The sequence below is a fragment of the Sorghum bicolor genome, chromosome 3 (assembly GCF_000003195.3).
Source record: "Sorghum bicolor cultivar BTx623 chromosome 3, Sorghum_bicolor_NCBIv3, whole genome shotgun sequence".
Taxonomy (NCBI): Eukaryota; Viridiplantae; Streptophyta; class Magnoliopsida; order Poales; family Poaceae; genus Sorghum; species Sorghum bicolor.
Window position 1 is genome coordinate 69,514,736 of NC_012872.2, and position 22,855 is coordinate 69,537,590.

General features: G+C 43.2%; 3 protein-coding genes and 1 long non-coding RNA gene across 10 annotated transcripts; 2 read left to right on the forward strand and 2 right to left on the reverse strand.

Moving 5' to 3' along the window:
* LOC110433811 (protein root UVB sensitive 6-like) lies at window positions 6,381-11,235 on the forward strand. The gene is made up of 14 exons (XM_021456489.1): window positions 6,381-6,878; window positions 7,669-7,767; window positions 7,862-7,975; window positions 8,236-8,307; window positions 8,400-8,510; window positions 8,606-8,725; window positions 8,980-9,081; window positions 9,171-9,243; window positions 9,645-9,725; window positions 9,816-9,880; window positions 10,009-10,110; window positions 10,198-10,386; window positions 10,485-10,746; window positions 10,839-11,235. Exons 1-13 carry the CDS (start codon window positions 6,561-6,563, stop codon window positions 10,551-10,553), a joined length of 1,515 nt encoding a protein of 504 aa, XP_021312164.1. The 5' UTR covers window positions 6,381-6,560; the 3' UTR covers window positions 10,554-10,746; window positions 10,839-11,235.
* LOC110433812 lies at window positions 11,754-14,928 on the reverse strand. Of its 7 annotated transcripts, none has more exons than XR_002451150.1 (4): window positions 14,183-14,846; window positions 13,259-13,404; window positions 12,642-12,765; window positions 11,754-12,136 (listed from the first exon to the last, which is right to left on the reverse strand). It is a non-coding gene; the product is annotated as an uncharacterized LOC110433812 (long non-coding RNA). The 7 variants fall into 7 exon arrangements; XR_002451147.1 differs by having other exon boundaries at window positions 11,754-12,128; window positions 12,558-12,765; XR_002451146.1 differs by having other exon boundaries at window positions 12,558-12,765.
* LOC8062447 (2-C-methyl-D-erythritol 4-phosphate cytidylyltransferase, chloroplastic) lies at window positions 16,104-19,164 on the forward strand. Its single transcript, XM_002456716.2, has 12 exons — window positions 16,104-16,339; window positions 16,510-16,592; window positions 16,669-16,737; window positions 17,151-17,206; window positions 17,291-17,370; window positions 17,533-17,615; window positions 17,701-17,778; window positions 18,178-18,246; window positions 18,407-18,475; window positions 18,615-18,661; window positions 18,752-18,842; window positions 18,924-19,164. The coding sequence occupies exons 1-12, from the start codon at window positions 16,231-16,233 to the stop codon at window positions 18,975-18,977; spliced, it is 888 nt and encodes a 295-aa protein (XP_002456761.1). The 5' UTR covers window positions 16,104-16,230; the 3' UTR covers window positions 18,978-19,164.
* On the reverse strand, window positions 19,299-22,441 carry LOC8063155. Its single transcript, XM_002458840.2, has 6 exons — window positions 21,584-22,441; window positions 21,029-21,104; window positions 20,639-20,769; window positions 20,449-20,519; window positions 20,244-20,325; window positions 19,299-19,699 (listed from the first exon to the last, which is right to left on the reverse strand). Exons 1-6 carry the CDS (start codon window positions 21,980-21,982, stop codon window positions 19,679-19,681), a joined length of 780 nt encoding a protein of 259 aa, XP_002458885.1. The 5' UTR covers window positions 21,983-22,441; the 3' UTR covers window positions 19,299-19,678.

A 22,855-nucleotide genomic window follows, 5' to 3' on the forward strand; every position in this document is an offset into this window, starting at 1 on the left:
TGGTCTGCCTTCCTATCGTTTCCATCAACTGGGTCCTTTGAGTTACGCAACCAAGCAGTAGCCTACATTCAGAAAAAAAAGATCTCAAAGTTTACAACCAAGCAAATTTTCCGCTAAAGTTGAAGCTTAAAGTTCACAAACTAAGAAAGGTTGCTTACCAATCTAATGTCTTCATCTTTCGTCCAGTTCAATCGCCTCTCAGTCCTCTCGTCTTCATTGGTTTCATCTGCATCAACATTGATTGTTTGTTTGTCCTGCTTATTGCTTTCAGCTGGTAGGGTTCTTTTCATACTTGGTGGAGTTGGTGAAATTGTAGCTTTGCTTCTTGTATTGCCAACTAAATGAAAATTTTCAGGACTGATGTTTGACTGGAGAATGTTGGTAAATCCTCCTGGTGGGTGCATCCTGAAATTCCATGTAACAGATTAATTACAATTCTAAAGCTTTTATTTCAGACATATGAGAACAAGGAGATGCAACTTTGATAACTTGCAGGAGATTTTGATACTGCGGCCTTATGTTCAGGGTACAAGCTTGGCTAGGTTCAAGGCGAGGTTCCACTTGGAGAATCTGAACACTGACCATGTGCACACCCCAAGTGTTCTGTTGTTCCGGGCATACGACACAACATGGGCTACTTGTATAGCAGCTGAGATCGCTGGGGTATCCAGGTTGGCTATCTGGGTGGCAGAAATAGTATTGAGCAGACATGGTGTGTCCGCAAACAGAAGAGCTTTTCTTGATTTAATTCTCAACACAACATTTTAAGAGATTGTGCACGTGAACATGAAAGGTGCATTGGGAGTAGGTTTATGGACACCACCACTGTCTTTGCAACCACAAAAACTAAGTAGAAAAGGATATAGCTTTGACAATATCAGAAGATCTGTGTTCTGGAGAGAAGATACAATAAGGGCCTCTAAAGGGAGGGAGAAGACAGGCTTTCCACTTAACCTTGACACTAAACATTCACTTAACCTGTGTATATGTCGACAAAGGACTGGACATGGAAAATTGACTACTGCTCATTCCATCGGAAAAAGAATAAAAAATCTGGTATATTATCCTAGCACTCCATTTGGAAAAATAGAATTATAGTACATTATCAAATAAATCTGAACACTACAACGCTTACCCTTCACTGGAGCCCATCGGAGAAGAACTTATCCACCACGCAGGAAAGCCGGCAGCTTGAAAACTTAGAAGTGATGGAGATGCAGCAGCCAAGGCAGCGTGATTACCGTCAGTAGAGTTGGATCCATGGGCGCCAGGAGCACTTCCGTCAGCAGGGGCGGTAGGAGAACGGGCAACCCTAGCAGAACTGGCAGCGACAGCAGCGAGAGTACCAGTGCCTCGCCTGGAACTTGAACTCGGATTCCTCTTCAGCTGATTCATGTTCGCTCAAATTTGGGATGGATTGGGGACGGACGATGCTAGGCCTTGAGATTGAGCGACACACCTCACTGGAGATGGAGATTTAGCGGCCTATGAAAGGGGAGTTGGCTGCGGCGCGCGGGAAGAAGAACGTGAGCGCGCGCGCGTGGTGACGAATCGCGGGAAAGCTGAGGCGGGAGCGAGGAAGATGGCGGGAGCACGCTGGAATCGCGGGAACTGGAGGCGGGAGCGCGCTGCGCGTGCAGCGGCGGTGGCGATGCAGCGGATCCAGATAGACTCGAGTAGTTTCTCCCCAACGGCGATTTGGTCGCGTCTATGAGCCTCGTTGCGAGCGTCGACCTGGTTCCGTGGAGTAGAAACCGTTTCCTTGTTTTGTACTCTCTTTCCTCATTAATTCTCTTGCCACATCGTCAAAAAGCTGAGCTGTCAACTTAATTAATAGGGATAGAAACTACCATAAATTTCCCATTGGGACTGCCCTCACAATGCAAGACTCTATCACAGAGTCCAAGACACTTAATTACATATTATTTATGGTATTTTGCTGATGTGACAGCATATTTATTGAAGAAAGAAGTAGAAAAAATAAGACTCCAAGTCTTATTTAGACTCTAAGTCCACATTGATCGAGGTAATAAATAACTTTAGACTCTATGATAGAGTCTGCATTGTGAGTGCCCTTAAAAACAGGAAGCGATTCCAAAATCTTGGGATCTCTGTGGTTCACTCGCCCCGCACACTTTAGCGATGACATAAGTGATGATTACTGCTTCGATTGGCCGCATGCGCGGCGGTGACGGCAGGTAGGGTTAAGACTTAAGACCATGCTTTGGTTTAATCGCTGAGCGTTAGACTAAAGGATGACGACCGGTGCTCCGCCACCGCCATCCGACGCCAAGCGATGGCATTACAAAAATGATGGAAAAGATTCTAAGGTGACAAAAAATGGTGGCTTTTCTTCGTCTCTTGCCTTGCTTCCATCGTTTATATTATTGTTAGCTCAAGAAAACATCATCGGACGATGCGGTGTAAGGAACCGAGTCATTTTAATTCGTCCGAGAAATCTAAGCGAAGTTGTCATCGAATAAGCATTTCTAGTGTACATTCAGTCCAACGGAGGAGTATTTATATATATTCTTCTCGTTTTTTCTGGGTATGCAACGAGGTAGCTTCTTCCTTGTGATCCAAGACAGAAAAAGAGAACGAGGGGTTTTTGTTTCATAGAACGAACCATAATTTTGTTCTGATTGCCCGCGGACAACGTGACGTGTCCATACAGATACAGTCATCACACACAAAACAGAAATCAGGCAGTGTTTATCCTCATCCCGATCGAGTGAACCGCAAGTTGGTGCTAGCACTAGCAGCACAGCAAAGTGTGCGGGGCGAGGGAACCACAGAGTCACACCGAATGCGCCGGATCCGATAACGCGTGGAGCCCGGAAACAGGTTTTGACCATGCCACCACGGCTCTGCGCCGAAACCCCCGCCACCAAACTTCACCTAGCCCTTGTTTTTCTCGTCACATCAAATTTTATGGCACATGCATAAAACATTAAATATAGTCAAAAACAAAAAGGAAAAAGTCTACGTAACCCCCAAACTATCTAAGCTAGAATACTTTACCCCCCAAAGTATAAAACCGGATATTTTACCCCCTAAACTTTCAAAACCGGTCAAATAACCCCCTCGAGTGGTTTAAAAGGGTGGTTTTGTCTTTTCTTTTTTATTTATTTCCGCTGAATCTTTAAAAAATCATAATAAATCACAGAAAAATCATAAAATGAAAAGTTCAATTTTGTTGGACTTTTGATGAGTAGATCTACACAATGAATATATAATATGGTATACTTTAGTACAAAGTTTTGGTTGTAGATTTAAATCTATGTTTTTCTATAATTAAAAAGAATAATTCATATATGTAGTTCCAATGGTTCAATTGTGGTAAATTTTTTATGGTGGACTCATTATTGTATGCTTGAACTATGATAAAAGTTTTGTATCCATTGGATCAAGTAAAATTTAGTTATAGATTTATTTAGCTTTATTCTTGTTAAATCTATGCTTTATCTATAACTAAGTTATATGTGATCCAATGAGTATGAAATTTTTATCATAGTTCAAGCATACAATAATGAGCCTACCATAAAAATTTTACTACAATTGGACCATAGGAACTACATATATGAATTATTTTAATTAATTACAGAAAAACATAGATTTAAAGCTACAGAAAAAACTTTGTACTAAAGTATATCATATTATATATTCACTATGTAGATCTACTCATCAGGAGTCCAACAAAATTGAATTTTTTATTTTATGATTTTTATGTGATTTATTATGATTTTTCAAAGATTCAGCAAAAATAAATAAAAAAGAAAAAAACAAAACCACCCTCTAAAACCACTCGAGGGGGTTATTTGACCGGTTTTGAAAGTTCAGGGGGTAGAATATCCGGTTTTATACTTTGGGGGGTAAAGTATTCCAGCTTAGATAGTTTGGGGGATTATGTAAACTTTTTCCAAAACAAAAACTAATTACACAGTTTAGCTGTAAATTACGAGACAAATCTTTTGATCCTAGTTAGTTTATGATTGGATAATATTTGTCACAAATAAACGAAATGCTACAGTATCGAAAACTTTTCACTTTTCGGAAGTAAACAAGGCGCTAGTTCTTGTGCGAGTCAATGCAGTGCGAGGGTCGAACAAGCCAAGTGAAACTCGAGCAGCAGCCAGTGCCAGGCGATCGATCGAGCTTGGACGGCGTCAGACATGAGAACGAGCGAAGCCGATGAGCAACAGCTAACTACCAACCGCGACCGTCGACCGGACCGGACGAGGCGAGAGCGACGGATGGGCGTCGGCCATCGGTCCAGCCCGCGCCACGGCGGCGTGCCGATCGAGCGCTGACGGCAAGAGGGGAGGGAGCCAAAAAAATATCAGGCGCTCGCGGAGGGCGCAGCGCCACTTGGGGCGCGTCTCGACGGGAGCCGGCGGTGCCGCATCGCCACGAGGCCACCTGCCCCGCCCGGGCCTGCCTGCCCGCCCGCCACCTAGACCGCGGCGCGACCGTCCGTGTTGCTGCACAACCTGTGCTGCGCTCGTGAGGGCGCGCGTGCAGACTGCAGACTGCACAGCGGTGTGGCCCTTTTTGGGGGGTGTGGTGCGGAGCTGGTCGGCTGGATGCGCAACAACGCTCACACGTGACGAGCCTGTTGTGAGGCCCCACACCTTGCTACGTGAACGAGGATGACAGACGGGTGTTGAGCATGTTTTGCAAGTTCTCGCCTACTGTAGTAGTACGTACCGTAAGAGAAGAAAACGCAACGAATCGATAGTGGCAGCTGTGGCTCACGTTTTTGGTCGATCTCTCTACGCTACAGTAGTGCCGTACACTACGGTACACAGCTGCACACGCGACAAGCTCACGGCGGTGCTCACCTCGTACTTAACGCCCCGCGCGCGGCGCAGCCACGGGTGCTGAATTCCAGGGCGACTGGTCGACGGCGCAGGCCGCCGCCCGCAGCGCCGAGCGGAGCGGAGCGGCCTCACGCCACGAAAATATCACGCGGTCCGTGGATGATGGACCCGGCGAGTTGACCCCTCGCCGCCTCTCCGCCTCCAGACTCCAGTGCTGTGCTGTGCTGTGCTGTGCTTCCTCCACCCGCGCGGTCCACCTGCAGCTCGCCCACCAGGCCACCACCACCTCCATCTCCCTCCCCCGGCTATCTTCCCCTCTCTTCCTACAGTGACACGCTCGATGACTGGTGGGCCATTCGGGTGTCCTACCCCACGAGCCATCCGGATGGGTACAGAACTAGGTTGGTAAACCTTGTACCCGTAGCTATATTATTGTGCTTCTGGTGCCCGACGCCAAGCTGGACCGGTCCACGTCCCTCCTGCGCTGTACATATGACGAGTGGGCCCTTACTGATCTGTCATGAGGGGGAGAATAAACCGTGTAATTGTTTGGTGCACGTAGAGATCAAGGGGAATTATAGCGTTTGTACAACAAAATCGCCGCCAAACCGAGCTGGTTTGGACGAGAAAAAAAAAAGAACATCTGTACTAACGACCAGGAGTTAAAAGTATGGAAACAATTTGCATCCAATTTTGGAATTAAAGAAACCTATTTGAACCGTGAACTAAAGGAGCTCAAATGGTTAGGCTTCTTATAGTACAGGTGATTGGTTTTGAATTTATTTTAAATCTAATAATGTCACTATTCTTCCCATGGTTGTCGATGTATGATGTGATTTATCGATATACTCCTTCCGTCTATAAATAAATATATGTCTTAGTTCTTGAAGAGTCAATTTTTTTTAAGTTTAACTAAAAATATATCAAATAATATTAATATTTATATTGCAAATAAGTATATTATAAAAGTTTACTTAATGCTTGATCTAATAATACATATTACATATGCTAAATATTAGTTCATTTCTATATATATTTGATCAAACTTAAAAATATTTAATTTATCGAGAAACGGGATGTACATTTATTTGTGGACGGAAAGAGTATATTAACTTACTCTCTCCGTCTCAAAAAGACCGTTGTTGTTGATTTTTAGACATCTTATTGACCATCCGTCTTATTAGAACTTTTTTATAAATATCGTCTATTTTGATATGACTTATTTGATTATTAGAAATACTTTAAGAATGATTTATTTACTTTAATATTTGTACAAAAATTTTAAATAAGACGAGTGGTCAAACATGATTGGTCAAAGTTAACAATGATGGTCTTTTTGAGATGGAGAGAGTAGTGTTCAGGAGGTGCTCACAGTGAGATAAAATCGTGTACTCCTTGTGTCTCAGAGAAAAAGAACTAAATTATTTTAGAGCAGAGGAAGTAATTAAAAACAAAACCGTGCTTTGAATTATTAATTAATTTCTTTCGGGAACATTTCTTCAAAAATTTAATTCCTGCCAGACGGGGCCATAAAAGCCGCTCGCGTCCTCTACATCTTGGCATTGTTCGCGTCGTCCGCCTTTTATAACTCTCTCCTCTCTCTCTCTAACCACTGCCAGCCACCTCTGCGCCCATCGCGACCACTCGCCAAGTAATTTTTCTTCCGCCCACCTGACTACGCCTCGACCTCGACCTCGGCCTCGCCCTCGGCGTCGCCTCCGTCCGCCGGACGCGGCAGCCATGGCGCCGGCAGTGGGGCTCAAGCGCTCCGCCACGCAGACCATCACTCTGCCGCCGCCCGAGACGCGGCTGGCTGTGCGCGATGTCATGCGGTCCACGATCCCGTCGCAGCCCGCCGAGGCGCCGGCGTCCACGGAGAGGCCGGCGCCAGCCGCGGCGCTGCAGGGGTTCCTGTGCCTGGAGGAGGTGGACGGGAGGCGGTGGAGCTACGTGGTGGACGGCGGGGCCGCCAAGGGGAGGGGCAGGGGCGGGGCCGCCGTCCCCGCTGGGGCCTCCGTTAGGGCCGTGCCGCTGCAGTCGCCGCTTCCGCCTGCCGAGGTGAGCAGCTGGGTGGAATTGTGGCTTCCTGTTAGGTTTGGTGTTGGTTACGGACTTACGGTTCGCAAAATGACTCTGCTGCGGTTACTAGCGTTTGATTTGGGAGAATTCTTTGCAGTTTTGGAGCAATTGGATTGGATTGTTTGCTAGGGTGTTTGTTCAATTGGTTTTTGTAAATAGAAGTCATATATCAGATTGCTGATTCGATATTTGGGTATTGATCTAATTGGTATGCATATCCACGAGGGTTGCGATAGATGTGTTTACCAGTTCATAGGACGATGCACACTAAAAGTGGAGTAGCCCCGGTAATTTCGAGATAAGTTGACACGGAATTGGGGAAGTTAGTTGTGGTCGTGAATTCCGAGGCTGTGATTTTTTTTGTTTAAGTTGGTTCTCGTGAACTGTAGAGAATTGGAAACTTGGGGTTGATTGATGTGAGAAGATTTATTGGTCTCACTACGTTGGTCCCTATGGAAAAACCAAGTGAGAGATGTTGGCCTCAGGCTCTCAGCCACTTGATTGTTGGAGCCTCATTTATTTTTATCTAGTGCTGGGAAAATTACTTCCAGCTTATATGATAACGACTTGTGTTACTATTAATTTTGGCGTTACGTTATGTTCCAAGTTTTCAAAAAAATGGAATGGAATTCACGCTTGCCTCTTGAACATTTTGTTCTGCATAGTCCCAGGCTTTGTTTAATGGCATGTGGAAATTTATGCTTATTTGTTCCAAATGATCATAATTAAGGACCTTAAAAAATGAAGTATACTGTGGAATACGTTGCAGGAAATAATGGCATTCATAAGATCGTATGTTGTGCCTGAAGGGTTTCCAGACAGTGTTACTCCTTCATATGTACCTTACATGACCTGGAGGGCTCTGAAGGTATTTTGTGGAACTTATGTTCAACAGTCAGCTTTTACTGGTAATCTGGTATTCTAATAATCAAGCGAAACATAATGGTTTGTTCATTATTCAGCACTTCTTTGGTGGAGCGATGGGGGTGTTTACAACAAGAACCTTGCTGAGTTCTGTTGGAGTCTCTCAAAGCAAGGTGACACCAGGTGCCATTGCTATCAACTGGATCCTCAAGGTAAAAATATCATGTCCATTCATGAGCTCTCATTTCTCTTGTTCACCATCTAGTTTAAATAATGTACTCAAGTCAATAATCTAACTATCCAGAAAGAATACCCTTCATTAACGTGTGTTTTTTTTTTGCACACAAGATATTGGCCATATTAACACGTGACTTTGTTCTCGTACTATACCAAACTTTAATGCTTAGGAATCATGTGGATGTCATAGCCTGGCTTCTAATGTAATATGGTTGTCATTGCATCTGTACCACAGGACGGTGCTGGGCGAGTCGGAAAAATGCTTTTTGCACGTCAAGGAAAGAAGTTTGACTATGACCTAAAGCAGGTAAACATTGCATCCACTTTTTTCAATATCCACTTCCAATTTATTGGTCCCTATCAATAATGGAAACAAACTGAAACAAAAATCATATGCAGTTACGGTACACTAGTGATCTGTTGCTGGAAATAGGAGCTGGGATAGAATTAACTACTGCTGCATTCCCTCAGTTTTTCTTGCCTATGGCTTGCGTAGCCAATGTTGTAAAGGTTTGCGCTCACCTGCACCAGCATTTTCAAATTGGACTTCTTCTGTTTTAACAGTATTGATGAAGAACATCCTTTCTGTTTCATGCAACATGTAGAATGTCGCTGCTGTTACGTCAACTTCAACTCGCACTCCAATCTATAAGGCCTATGCGAGAGGAGAAAACATTGGAGATGTCACCGCTAAAGGCGAATCTGTTGGGAACATTGCAGATCTGGTAAAAATCAATTAATCATGCTGTTACCTCTAAATCATTCTTGTTGCATGGCGGCATGCCAAATTAACATATTCATAAAACACACTCTCTTTTTTTTGCTAATATAAGGTGCTCATGTTTGACAAAATTTGGTTTGCCTTCTCACTGCACTACAATCAATACAGAATGGCTTCTGCTTGCTTTCGAATACTATTGTTCTCGTAAACATGATTTATCAGCTATACTGACTCATTTTCTTTTTATTACACCTGAAGCTTGGTACTGGTCTGAGTATCTTTATCTCAAAAAGGAATCCCTCACTGGTGACTTCATTTGCCTTCCTATCTTGTGGATATCTCCTGAGCTCATATCAAGAGGTTCACTTTCATTCCTCTAGTGTATTGCTTCAGAGTTTTGTAAAAAACTGGAACTCTATGACTAATAATTTGATAATGTTGATTAACAGGTGAGATCTGTTGTGCTGAATACCCTAAACAGGGCGAGGTTTACCGTCGCAGTGGATTCTTTCATTAAAACTGGTAGGTCAAACTTGAAAACTTATGTTTGATGCTAAAATACCTGTTTAGTGGGTTCATATTCAATTGTTCTTTGGACCATTGAAGTGGTATTTCATTTGAAAACTGTAGGGCTTTATATATCATATATAAAAGCTAGCACCTAAGATTCTTCTGATCAATGCTGAAACTTGTAGGAAAATTTGCTTATTTTTTAAATGCGATGCTGCAGTGCTGATGCATACTGAAGATGGAATCCAAAGATTTTAAAACACATCTTATTTTTCTTTTTCATTCGTACATAGTCCAGTCTTATTCCAAGCGTGAAACTTGTTTCCGACTTTTCTATATCTCTAGAAGTAATTAATTCAAAAATTTGAATTGTGTTTATCAGCTTCTTAAATCTTTATTTTTCTGTGACGCAGGTCACATTCCCTCCTTGAAGGAAGGAAACTCACAGGAGACGATATTTAATCCACCTTGGCGGCATGAGCCAGTCGCAATAGGTTTGTGCAATTGCAAGTGTTATTCAAATGGTGTTCCTTTCTTGAGATATTGGTGACAGTTTTTTATATTCTATTTCAACTGTATTTCAGGTTCAAGATTTGGAGAAGCATTTCAAGAGCCAGCTTCATTTCTTGCCATAAGACCTCTGTTTGAGGTACACCTTCTCTGGGCACCATCAATTAAAAAACATATCCAGAAACTACTCTGTGCTATCATATATGTGAAGTAATTTTTGCATTTTGAATCTGTTCTTATGACTAACATTTGGTATCTTAATTATAGGATGAGAGATACATGGTGACATATAACCCAACAAAGGATAAAGTATATGCTTTGCTCAAGGACCAAGCAAAATCAGACGACATTATTAAAGCTGCTTTCCATGTAAGCATTTGTTTCAAACTGCGAGTAATTGGTATAGTATGTATTTTGGTTTCTTACCCCTATACTCAATGTGTTTCTGCTGCACAGGCTCATGTGCTACTGCATTTTATTAATGCATCACATGCACGGAGGCTGAAGCAGAAGCAGAAGCAGGCAAACCCTGACCGATCAGAGCATCTGTACTCTAGAAACATGGATTTCCTGGCGCACATCGCTGAATCTTGCAAAATTGTTTCGTCATCATATGGAACATTCAAGAAGAAAGCAAGGGAACAGGTAAAAACTCCCTATCTTTATGATAAATGCACCTGTCCATTATATATGTGAATTAGTTCTGACAGTGACAACCAACCACATTGTGTTTTGTGTTTCAGGGTTGGATAATGTCAGAATCTCTGCTCAACCCTGGCAAGGCTCGATTATGTGCGGCAAAACCACAATGAATCTACTGTTCCAGTATAATTTCGATGAGATGATACCGATCTCATGTTTGTAAGACTAACTTTTCTAACGAGACGGGATGCTCAGTTCTTAGGAACTGAACTAACATATGTTGGGTGCCCAGCTCTAGGCATGAATCAGTGAACCTTCAATCTGAAGCGCCAAATTGCAGGAAGAGCAAGAGTTCTACGATCTGTAAGTTCCATCTCTTTCGTGTCTAGACCTCGTAGGGTGCACGTGCACTTCCAGTTTCTGATCGTTTTTCTGTTTGAAATTGTCATAAACAGGAAGAATGCCTGAACATATAATAAAACATACAGTGGATAGGTGGTGCGCTGGTTCGTGACTCGCGAGTGAAGGGCTCAATGAGATTGACTTCAAACTGCTAACTGCACAGACTAGAGCTTGTATTTATGTTTGCTGCTGTAACCTGTTTCCCGTCCGTGTTGGTCGGCTGCCGAGCTTCTTGTTTGGAAGTCTTTGGAGTTTCGGATTTCTTTTTTCCGCCACTTTGCTGACTTGCGGCACTTGAGAGTTGTTCAAACCCTTCGCTTCTAACTTAGCGCCCTAGTAAACTCCAGTTTCTCAGTGAAGAGTCATCACTCATGTCGTCGATGACTTCTTCAAACCTTGTACATACATGCTCCGTAATAACTGGAAGCCTTCTTTGTGTCGATGTTTCTATGGCGTGGACATGTACCACTGCTGTATTGTTGTGAGTTTGTGTTAGTGTATTTGTGTTTGTCAGATGGGAGAGACCTGTCCTGTCCTCCGAGCACCTCCGTTGGTGAGCAGGTGTGGGGTGTGTTAGATACTGCGCTAGAGACGAGAGGCTTGACCGCTTGAGAGCCGATTTAAACACGGCATGATGATCCAGAGGAAAGCACGACGAAGTCTTGAAAACAAAACGATTCTTCTGACTTCTGAGTCCGTCAAGTTCTCTGATCGGCATGATGATCCAAAGGAAGGCACGACGAAGTTTTGCAAACAAAACGATTCTTCTGACTTCTGAGTCAGTCAAGTTCCCTGATGGCGCTTGAATGCGTTTGCCGGTGCATTATTCTTACTAGTATAGTGCCCGTGCTAACGCCACGGGTTCATCTCAGGGATGCACAACCAAATGACGATAACTTTTTTATATAGTTTAATCCGAAAAACACTCATGCATAGCAAGACATAATAGATCATGTTATCACTCAATATATCAAGTGTCCAATTTCATCCAGGAGATCAATAAGCATCTATTTGAATCAGTTTCACAAACAGTACTTAGTTTCTATTACCAAGCCATGTTTAAACTATCTCGATAAGATTAGACAGAATCAGTTTCACAAACAGTACTTAGTTTCTATTACAAACTTAATTTCAATCAATCGAGGAAAAGACAACCTTAATTTTTTTCATTTGGAGATCAGGTCACCCCACTCCTTCAGGGATCCTTTGCGGCCATGCCAACAGTATCTCCAATTAGGACAATCAAACCGTGGAGTTTATCCAAATGCCAGACTAGGCACAGAAAAGCCCAATGCTTGACCATGAAGAGAATGGTGTAATAGACTTGCCGCCAGAAGCACCACCTGAAATACTATATATAGTCTTCATCAGTTTCCACAATGCCCAAAGATAGGGAGTTGAATAGGAGATTAGCATAATAGCAAGTCGAATGTAGAACCTTGCAATTCTGCAACAATGTAACCAACAAAGAGCATCTATATTTGCATTATGCAGATAACATGTTAAAAAATATAAAGAGCAAAATCAAAGAAATGCAACCAACTTGTTACAAGAAGAATTCAAGTAAAATTCATAGTGACACAAAATAGACAATCACAATGTACACGTGAATTTGGAAGCACTATGGCATTGAACTGTACAGCAACTCTAAAAATGAGTATCAATCCTATACTGTTGGGTCGATGGGCTTCATCAATATTAAGGAGCTTTAATTACGCAAACTAAAGCATGATTCACCAAAATGTTTAAACCAAATCAGTAAAGCTACATACCTAGAGCAATATGGCATAATGCTGATTGGACTGCTTATACATGTAATTGAGTGAACAAAGGGAAAACAGAGCAAGATTTGTAACTGGGTGGTTCAGTCAACACCAGCAGCAAGCAGCTTGACACTCTGCTTCAGCTGCAAATGGTTGTCCGCCTGTCCATCGCCGCTTAAGGCCACGCCACCAAGCAGTTGCTTGCAAACGCCCAGCACTGACACACACGCAAGCAGGTGTTGGCCGTCTCAGAAGCCTGACCCGAATGGATAAAGTCTCTTGTCGTCCAACATACATGCTAGTACTAAAAAATACTGCAGATCATGTCCGATGATTTCAAATTTAGTTATTCGTTAGGATCGTGAGTCCTGATCAAATTGATTGCTATGAATTTTATCTGAAACATAAGGATCGAAGCATTCTCTATCTCAGCTGTTGTCAAGATCATATTCGCATATGTTGTAAAAAAGGTGAGCAAGTTTAGAGTTTTAGACAAAAAGGTGAGCAAGGCAAAAGAAATTTAGGGAAAAAATTGAGACCACAGGTACAATCACCATTCTCTATCTCATGTATAGGGTGTGTTGTGTGTTCATATTACCATTTACATATTTCAATGGATTTAAGTAATCCATCTATGAACCATATTAGGCCACCACAAATTAATCCTTCTTAAAATAAGCATCCTAGGAGGGTGGGTCAGAGAGCATCACCTGGCCTCCTGCCTGAAATCCACACATGATGATGCCTTCTAGCTCTTATCCGTCACACGACCATGACTCTTAGTTCCAGCTTATCCGAACAACACCAGTTCTTGACACCAGCATCTGCCACAACAACACCTCCTGGCTCGTCGCTCCTGTAAAGCGATCTATATTACATATACTTTTCTATTACTCCTAGTGCAACCTAAATGGAACAATAGAGCATCCATTCTGATTCACGCATACTCGTTTATTAATTAGAACAAATAATTTGCCCAATTCACATTGGTTATATTTATATGGAATAAAAAGCTATAGTTCCAACCCTATCTTTTGCACAAAGACTATCCGATTTGGCTCTAGCCAAAAGTTTCACATTCAAGTTCAGATAGCCAAAAGTTAATTGGTCTCGTATGCCTACCTCAGCTTTCTTTAAATGATGAAAACACAGAAAGCCAATAATAGTAAAACAAATGGCAACGGGCACATCCTTCATAGTCAAAAACAACTCCTTGCCTTTCTTTAAAGGATGAAAATAGAGGAAGCTGAGTTTCTAACATCCTCTCTAACTGGTAAGAGAAACTTGCATAACTGTTCAATACATTGAGGGCAAGGGATCATTAAAATTTCCAGGCTGTGAACTAATAGTTGAAGCAAACTTGGAATAATTTCCCATCAAATTAATGTATTATATAAATATTCATATTTAGGCACCAAAAGAAACGTTTCTGATTTATGCATCTTTCAGGGTAAACCAATCAACCACTTTATTTTTTTTCATTATCAATTCAGATTCAGAAGGTCTTATTAGACTTAGCTAGCTAGAAATCAAGCTCTGGAACCTCAGACTTGAACAAGTCCCTCGCTAACACCACAAACCACATCACATAGACTTGCAGAAAGTACACATAAATCTCCAGACTACGTTCACACCTCTATAATTGATGAGAACTCCAAATTGGATTTCCCCTTCTTCCTTCTCCCTTCACGTGTCTTGTATTGTGAAATCCCTGAATCAAAACACAAAAAAATCAGAAAAGCTGACCAACACCGGCGTCCTGCTCTGATGCTCCATTGGCGTCGTGGGACGGTGGGGCGTGCAGAGTGCGTGCATGATTGCGGATCGGGGCTGGGGCTGGAGGAGAACAGCGTCGGTCGCTGGAGATGTCACAGTACGTGAATCCGAGCCTCTCGCTACTCCGGCTTCTGCGCTCCGCCCATTGACCACCGCCGCCGCCGCCCCTCAATCGGAGATCCTCATCCACGCAACGCCCTCGTCATGGTCGTCGGTGACATCGTTACAAACGTCCTGCTCACCTCTAGCAGCACGCTGCCACTTCTTTGTCGCCGAAACCGTAGCAGCAGTGCTGGCCCCTCGCACGCGAACCTCCGGAGGTATAAGGAAGAAGAAGAGGGCGAGGGAGGTAGAGGGGAACCAGATTCGCCCTATCACTGGCTGGCGAGCCGGCGGAGCTTGCCGCTGGCGTAGGACGCGGCGGCGGATGTCGAGAGGCGTGCGGCTTTTGTCGCTCAAGCAGAGAGGAGTTCGATGTACCCTTCATTTTTTCCCCGAGAAAAAAAGATAGGGTGCACGGGATCGAACCCTGGAGGGAGGGATCTTGGCGAGGTTGGGTGCGGAGGGAAGCCTCACGCGATGAGGTGAAGGGCGCGGGGTGAGAAGCGTGGCTTCCCACATCTAATCCTAACCGATGGATTTAGTTTATGTGTTGTGTTAGTCCTTGATTTTAATGGAGACAAATTTCTGTGTGTATTTTTTTGGTACACAATGGTTGAGGACTCTCAGCGAGGGACGTTTTACTGGGTGGACTAAGTATAATTTGAGTATTCCATTATAGTAGAGATGATTGGCACATTGCTTTGGACTACGCACATGGTACTCTCTCTCTCTGTTCCTAAAAGCTTCTAAGAAATGGTACTCCCTCTAAGCTTCTAAGAAATGGTACTCTCTCTGTTTTTAAAGCTTGAATTCTTGGAGTTCACTTAAGTTAAACCTTTTAAATTTTAACTGAATTTTTAGAAAAAAAACACTAAGATTTATAGTACCAAATTTATCATAGAATATATTTGCATAAGATAATTATTTTATATCATAGATATTGATGCTCTTTTCTATAAAATTAATCATTTTTTTTTAAAATAACTGACACGATTCTAGGAATTAAAGCTTGCATCACACGTGATCGTCCTTTGACATGGCTTTTATATGGTTTAACACATATTGAATATTTTTTGTCATCCTATATATTACGGCGTCTGCAGAGAACTGGAGAAGCACATTGTGTTGCTTTTTGAAAACAGCTATGGCTTACTCCCTTTATCCACAAAAGAATATAACTATGTAAACTGTTTTGGTCAAACTAGTTTAAGTTTAACCAAATTTATAGAAAATATTAGATGCTTTTATATCTCTAAATAAATTTATTTTAAAAACATATTCCACAGCGAATCTAATGGTGATATCATCAATATTACTATATTTTTATATAAATTTAGTCAAAATTTCAATTATTTAACTTCTAAAAACGAAAATTACATTTTTTTTGTGGTTGGAAGTGAATTCAAAAATTTTAATCAACTTTGAAAACCCAAGTTACTGCGCATATGATGTGAAATCACGCAGCCTCAAACACCACCGCACCCTAACCAAAATACTTCCTATGATTTTTTTATAAATAACACTCCATTACTATAAAAAGAATGTAATTTTCAATTTGAATAAATTATATTTCTTAAATTTGATTAAAAATTAGAACTTCAAAATTATATTTTCAAACAGTGGGGAAATAAGGACGGCGTGGATTGACCGAAGCGCATAACACACAGGCGATGCTGCCGTCTCCGCCTCCATTCCGGCCTGGCGTCCACCCTTTGTCGCTTCTCTGCAGACCATCGTCACCAACTCACCACCAGCCACCATCCCTCCCCTCGGCCTCGTGTTCGCAGCGGCCAGCGCCTCCGAGATGGAGCTCCGCCTCTGCCTCCGTCTCCACGCACGCCTCCCTCCTTCCGCGACGCCACCGCCTTTCCCGGCGCCCGCGGTGCTCCCAGCCTCCCGCCGCCTTCGGACGGGTAAGGGTTGTTTCAGCCACTTCTCCGTTTGTTTAGGAGTTCGCCCCGTCCAAATGCTGGGCCACTCGCAGCCATCTTCTGTGTCAAAAATTCAAGCGAATTCCGATTGGATTGCTCGTAGATGCTACTACACTGAGAGAGACCTTCATTTTGCTGCGGCTTGTGGTCAGGAGGAAGCTATGGGGTTGCTCTTAGGCGGCACACGAGGCGTTCGAGTCCGGTAATCCGTGCTTCAATAGCCGACGGCGAGCAGGTGCGGGTGACTATCGCGTGCGCTGTTGACTAAGAGGAGAACCAGTGACTGACATGAGTTTTTTTTTTTCCGCCAGGGTGTGTCTGTGAAGGAGAGGAGCGTCTCGGTGATCCTCTTGTCCGGAGGCCAGGGAAAGAGAATGGGGGTATCATGTCTCTTCTGCTTCAAATGTGTCTTCAGTTTTTTGGTCGCAACAGTGCCAGGGCATGCTCTCTAGTTCTTGTGCGTTGGTTGGTGATAGGTTCACCATTTTGATCATTTGGGGTCAATAAGTTTCACCATAACAATTCAGTTCCTCAGTCACTGATAATGGGGCATTTGAACAACACTCTAATTTGAAGTACAAGAAACGTAAAGCATCAAGGTTGTGTGCTCTATTGAACAAATGAATTGAGTTAACAAAAAAAAGTCACTATTGTTGCTATCGATGTAGATGAATTGCAGCGAAATGTTTCATTGAACATTGTAAAAATATTTGCATTAGCTACCTGCAAATTTAGTGTGTCCTTCCAATGGTTGCTTGACCGCTGTGTAAATTCTGCCCATCTTTTTTAACAGGCAAATATGCCAAAGCAGTATCTACCTCTACTCGGACTACCAATTGCATTGCACAGGTTCCTCTCTTTCATAAAAGTTTCGAATTCCTCAAGTCAGCAAGGTGATGTGTGGACACAGGAATCCTTACATTTTGTCCACAGTTTAAAAACATTCTGCCAGCTGAAGGAAGTCAAAGAAGTCGTGGTGGTGTGCGATTCAGACTACAGCGATGTATTTGAAGGTAGCAATATTTCCCACTCATCTATTTTTATCGACTTGGCTATGTTTTTATCTAAAGTGTATTAGAGGCTAAGAGGCAGCAGTTTCTATGACCACTACATTCAAACCATGATACACTGATGACTCAAAGTGAGTTGTCTTAAATTGTTATCTGTTTCCATAGGTTCTATTGAGAACTTGCAAATACCTCTTAAATTTGCACGCCCAGGAAAAGAGAGACAGGACTCCGTTTTTAATGGACTTCAGGTCAGTGGCAAATCACTTGTATCTATTGCTCTTTCGGCTCCTGTGCATGAATATCGTTGAGATCCTGTGTATTGCTCGTTTGCAGGAAATTGATGGGGATTCGGAATTAGTTTGTGTTCATGATTCTGCGAGGCCCTTAGTTTCTTCTGAAGATGTAAAAAAGGTTACTCCTGTTTTCCATGATCATCGTATGTCTAATCAGATTGTTGCTTTAGCTTGTTCTTTCATTGGAAGCACTAAACTACTATCTTTCCCAGCCATGAACCTGCTGGTAACTCTCCCCTGCAAGTTGCAACTTATATTTACTGCAGATCTACTATACGTTGACCGCTTAAAATATTGCCAAATAACTGGTCCTGCTTTGACATTTTTTGCGCTACTCTGAGGGTAGTTCAGGAGTTTCATATTTAATCTGCTGCTTTGTTATATTTTATAGGAAGTGTATTTCCTGAAAGCTGCAGGTTTCTTTTGTGCTTTTTAGAGGGGAAGAAAAATAGCTATAAGTGCTTTACAGTTTGTTCATTTTGATTTTGATTTTATTCATTTTGATTTTACTGACTAGGTCTTAGAAGATGCTGCAGTACATGGAGCAGCTGTTCTTGGTGTGCCTGTGAAAGCTACAATAAAGGAGGTGAGTTTTAACTTTTTATGCCATCTGGTGATGTATCAATAGGATTTTGCAAATAGAATTGCCCATCAATCTTATGCTTACCTTTTGCTGGGCAACTATCATCCACATAATAGCGTTCTGGATGGAATATAACATTCCTTTCCACTTTTATCCCCTTCAGGCCAATAGTGATTCTTTTGTTGTAAAAACTCTTGATCGGAAAACTCTCTGGGAAATGCAAACTCCACAGGTAATCATACTATTATCTCTTTCTGTGTTTCTTGTTTCTTTTCCTGTTCCCACAGACAAAAAAAGGTTCTTTTATTTTGTTTTGTTTTGTTTCTTTTTGAGGAACCACAACATTATAATAGTGTGTTTTCTGATTGTAGGTAATGAAGCCCAAGTTACTCAAAGATGGTTTTGAGCTTGTTAAACGGTTAGCTTTAGTTCTTAGCTCTGAGCAAATGAAATTTATGATACTGTTGTACTGCTCAGTTCTCTAGCTGATTTAATTTTGCCATCGCAGGGATGGCCATGAAGTCACTGATGATGTATCCATTGTAGAATATCTAAAACACCCTGTCTATATCACTGAAGGGTCTTATACAAACATTAAGGTATTCCAGAATAATCTTGAACTATATTTTTCTGAACTGCTTGATTTTGAGAGAGAGCTGTGAAATGTGAATTTATTGCAGGTGACTACTCCTGATGACTTGCTACTGGCTGAGCGCCTGATGAATGAGAAGTAGAGGTGATAGGCAAAATTAACTGTTTGCCTGATTTTACAGACAATTTTGTAGCACGGCATTCATCCACACTTCTACAGTTTTGAAAACCGAAATAATTATGGAGCTCATACACGAGATAGCTGACCTCTTTGTATTCATTCTGTCATTCTTTATATATCAATGGAAAAATGGTCACGCTTTCTGCTGAGTTCATGCTTTGGCGGAAGAACTGGAGCTCGAGCTATGGTTATAATTTCAGTTTTCACGCAATGACAATGGAATCTAAAAACAAATCCATGGTTTATTTAAATTTAAGAGCTCCAATTTGTTAAAAGCATCATCAAACGCTGATAAGAAAACAAAATTATAAGGCAATTGTATACCCATGCGGTAGTTACAGCCAATTCAATCAGCAATTCGGCACAGCCGCCTCAACAACTTTTGGCTGGCAAATACGAGTTAGTGGTTAACAGGAAGATGCCTTGGAAAAAATGGTTCAGTGGTGTTGCCCTGTTGGAGAACATTGAGGTATATGTAATTCGAAACAAGAGATACTAGCTGCCTACTGACCATATTTACGGCAATCTAAATGATGATGAACATTCCTCAGAAACAGCATGAGACACCGAAGGTTTTCCCTAGAAATCATGCCGGCTCACTTCTATGGAACTTGGCACCTATGGGATATGGTTCACTTGAAGCTGAGAATTTTACAAAGGATTTCACCTCAGAGGCTTCAGTCCCTGCAGAGAAAGATAAAACAGTTATCATGATGTTTTTGTAATTAGGGTATTGTATGTAGGAAATTAGTGAAATGAATAATCTTTAAAGCTTGGTCAACACTCAGAACTTAAGGATGCCATAACATAATTAGCCTATGTTATAGCTAACATACTCCAAACCAAATACTCTAATATTTGTATAAATCGGTTGACTTGTCCTGGATATGGGTGGATGGTGCTTGTACATTGTGCTTGCACGTAAAGATTGCTCAAGTGGCAATCAAGGCGTGTCACATTAATGTGGAATTACTAGCCATCTAATGTGCTTAACTTTTTTTTGTTAAAGTACTGTAGAGTATAAGACAACATAATGGACCTGGGCACCTCGCTACCACCAGTGGTCTGTTTAGGCAAGGACTTCATAGTAACATCTTAGCTTAGTACCCTAGGTTACTATGTGATATGATTGCTTTTCCTGGGACTCAGATTTTAGAGCCTAAAGTTTGGAATGTGCTATCCTCTAGTCAATGAATAGGCATTTGCGGCCACATTTTTGCATGATTACCTTCGAAGCTCGCAGTTCATTCGCGGCCGTTCGGAGAGAATCATCTGACAGAATCAGTCTTGACAAAGCACCAGTGCTTAGGCTGCATTACAGTCATAGTTCACTGAGATAACTATCAGGTGGTTTGAATGTAAAACTATAGCGAATATACATGCTGCCATCTAGCACCTCTGTGCATCAGTAGGATATGGAAATAATGTATTACCCTAAAATCTTTGCTGCATCTGATATGGAACCTTCAACAGCAAACAGCAGATCTAATAAAGCTTGCATTCCCTGCCCAGTGATAAACAAAGTACAAAGGGAGGTGTTTAAATATGTAAATAGCAAGGACCAAGGACAGCAAAACCCACACATAATGCATTAGCCATTGACTTATAAAAACAAGAGCATACTGGAGAAAATTTTGAGTTATTTGGACCAATTTGGGGGCCAACATCTTTCCCTCGAACGGTGGACTTCAGGGGTAATATCTGAAGAAGCTCAACAGGTGGAGTGTAGTCATCCAGGTTTATTGGCCTCCTAACTGACAGAACCACGTCATCAATGGTCATGAAACTTAAAACCATCAGGCTGGATGAGAACTTAAAATGGAAGCAAAGTGTCTTAAAAGACTAGTTATTTATCAGCACTTGAGCTCTTATGAAGCTGGGCTATGATTTGTATGCGACTCAATAGTAATATATTTGGAAGCATAATCTTAGATGGCTCTTGAATTAGTTGAACTGATCTATAGTTCCTTTTCTGAAACAAAGCATGACTTGGAGAACATTGGATTCTTTTACCTTTAAGAGCAATCAGGGTTCGAAGCCGAGATAAAGCAGACGCTCGATTCTTATGTTGTGACCGATCCTCCACAGCCTGTGTGGAATTTTACAAATAAAATAGGGGAGTTGCTATAACTTTCAGGCAACAATCTTACACAACCATCTAGCACAATTAAAAGAATATCTTACAAGAGATGATTCATAATTTTTTTTCTATAGCCAAATTATGACAAATTAAATGCGGCCTGAACAACGACAAAAAATCAAACACCTAAAATATAAATAGATAGAAGTGAATAAAATATATTAGCATGCAGAAGGAAATAACTAGTTCTAATGTTCTACTACTATAATAACATAAGAAAGTAAGAAATGGCTGCATCTAGGCAATACAAGAAACTGGGCCAAAAAAAAAAGTAAGCATTCAGTTTGTGTGAAGTTCAACTGATTCGTGATTGATTGCAACTATCCAATCTTCGAGTCATTCAAATTGAAGGAACACATGAATCATTGTATGAAGCGATCGAGTCGAGACAACTGAGAATGGAAAGCTAATTCAGCAACGTTAGCTACCTGGGCGATGATGCCGGTGGGGAGGTGTTTCAGACGAACGGCGGACTCGCGCTTGTTGCGGTGCTGGCCGCCGGGGCCGGACGCCTTGAACGTGCCCATGTCGCACTGCTCCATGAGCTCCTCGTCGCTCATCCCCAAGTAGTCGACGTGGCCGCCGCCGCCGCTCTTCGCTCCATCCTCTTCTCCGTCGCGGCCGCCCCCGCCGTCGCTAGGAGCATCTGAGCTGGTGGACACGGACGAGGGGGAGAGGGAGGAGAGGAAGCGGAACTGAGACTGGGACTGGGAGGGCGCGTGGCGGCGGAGCAGCGGCTGAGGCAGGAGACGCGGCTGGAGGAGCGCGGGTGAGGTCGGGAGAGGAGGGTAGCGGGCTACTCGTAGCAGGAGCAGCGCTCGAGCCATTCCCGGGAGGGGCGGGCGGCGGTGGGCGCAGCGTCACCGGAGGTCCCAGTTGGGGTCCCTGGCGGAGTTGATCTGATAATAGAGATGGCAACGATTTTCATGGGCTCGGCCCGGAGCCGGACGGACGGAGCCACGGAGGCCTGTTTTCCAGCAGGGGCCACGGCCCGCGGGACAAATCGCGTGCTCGGCGGCCCGGAGCGGCGGAGCCTGGTGCTCGCTGGCGGTGCTGGTGCTCTGACCAGTGCCCACCGCCGATTGCGCTCAGACGGTGGAGGTTTTTGTGGCGAGGGCGAGGCCAAAGAGCAGGAGCGACGACGCCGGACGGCCGTGCGCGGTGCGTAGAACGAGCGTGCAAGGGAATGTGCGGTCTTAGCGCAGGGCGCAGCCAGCCAGCCGGAGTGCCCGGAGTCTGATTGCTCCGGCGGCTCGCACACGGCACCGCACTGGCGGTGCACGGCCACGCGGGGCGCCGGTTGTATGCCCGGATGGGTGCGCTGGCGAGCGCCACGAGTACACTTCAACTTGCCGACCCTGCGACTTTGCCGAGAGCCTGCGACGTCGCCCTCTGTGCACTACGTAACACGCAAGCGCACGCGCGTGCTGCGGTTCCCCTCTAAGTCCCAACGCCTTGGCGCGCGGCAACAAGTCATCACGCAACCGCCAACCGCGGCAGCTCGTTCGCGGACGCCGGGCGCGTGGGCGTTCCTCGAATTCATCTTTCACCTAACGCACAGTCATCACGCGAGTGCGCAGAGGCCACCCCGGACAACAAATACTATGCACACGCAACCAACAGCATAGTATTGAGGAAAAAGAAAAGGTTTCGGGTAATCATATTAGATCCACGGAAATGCTATTCGCCATTTCCCAACA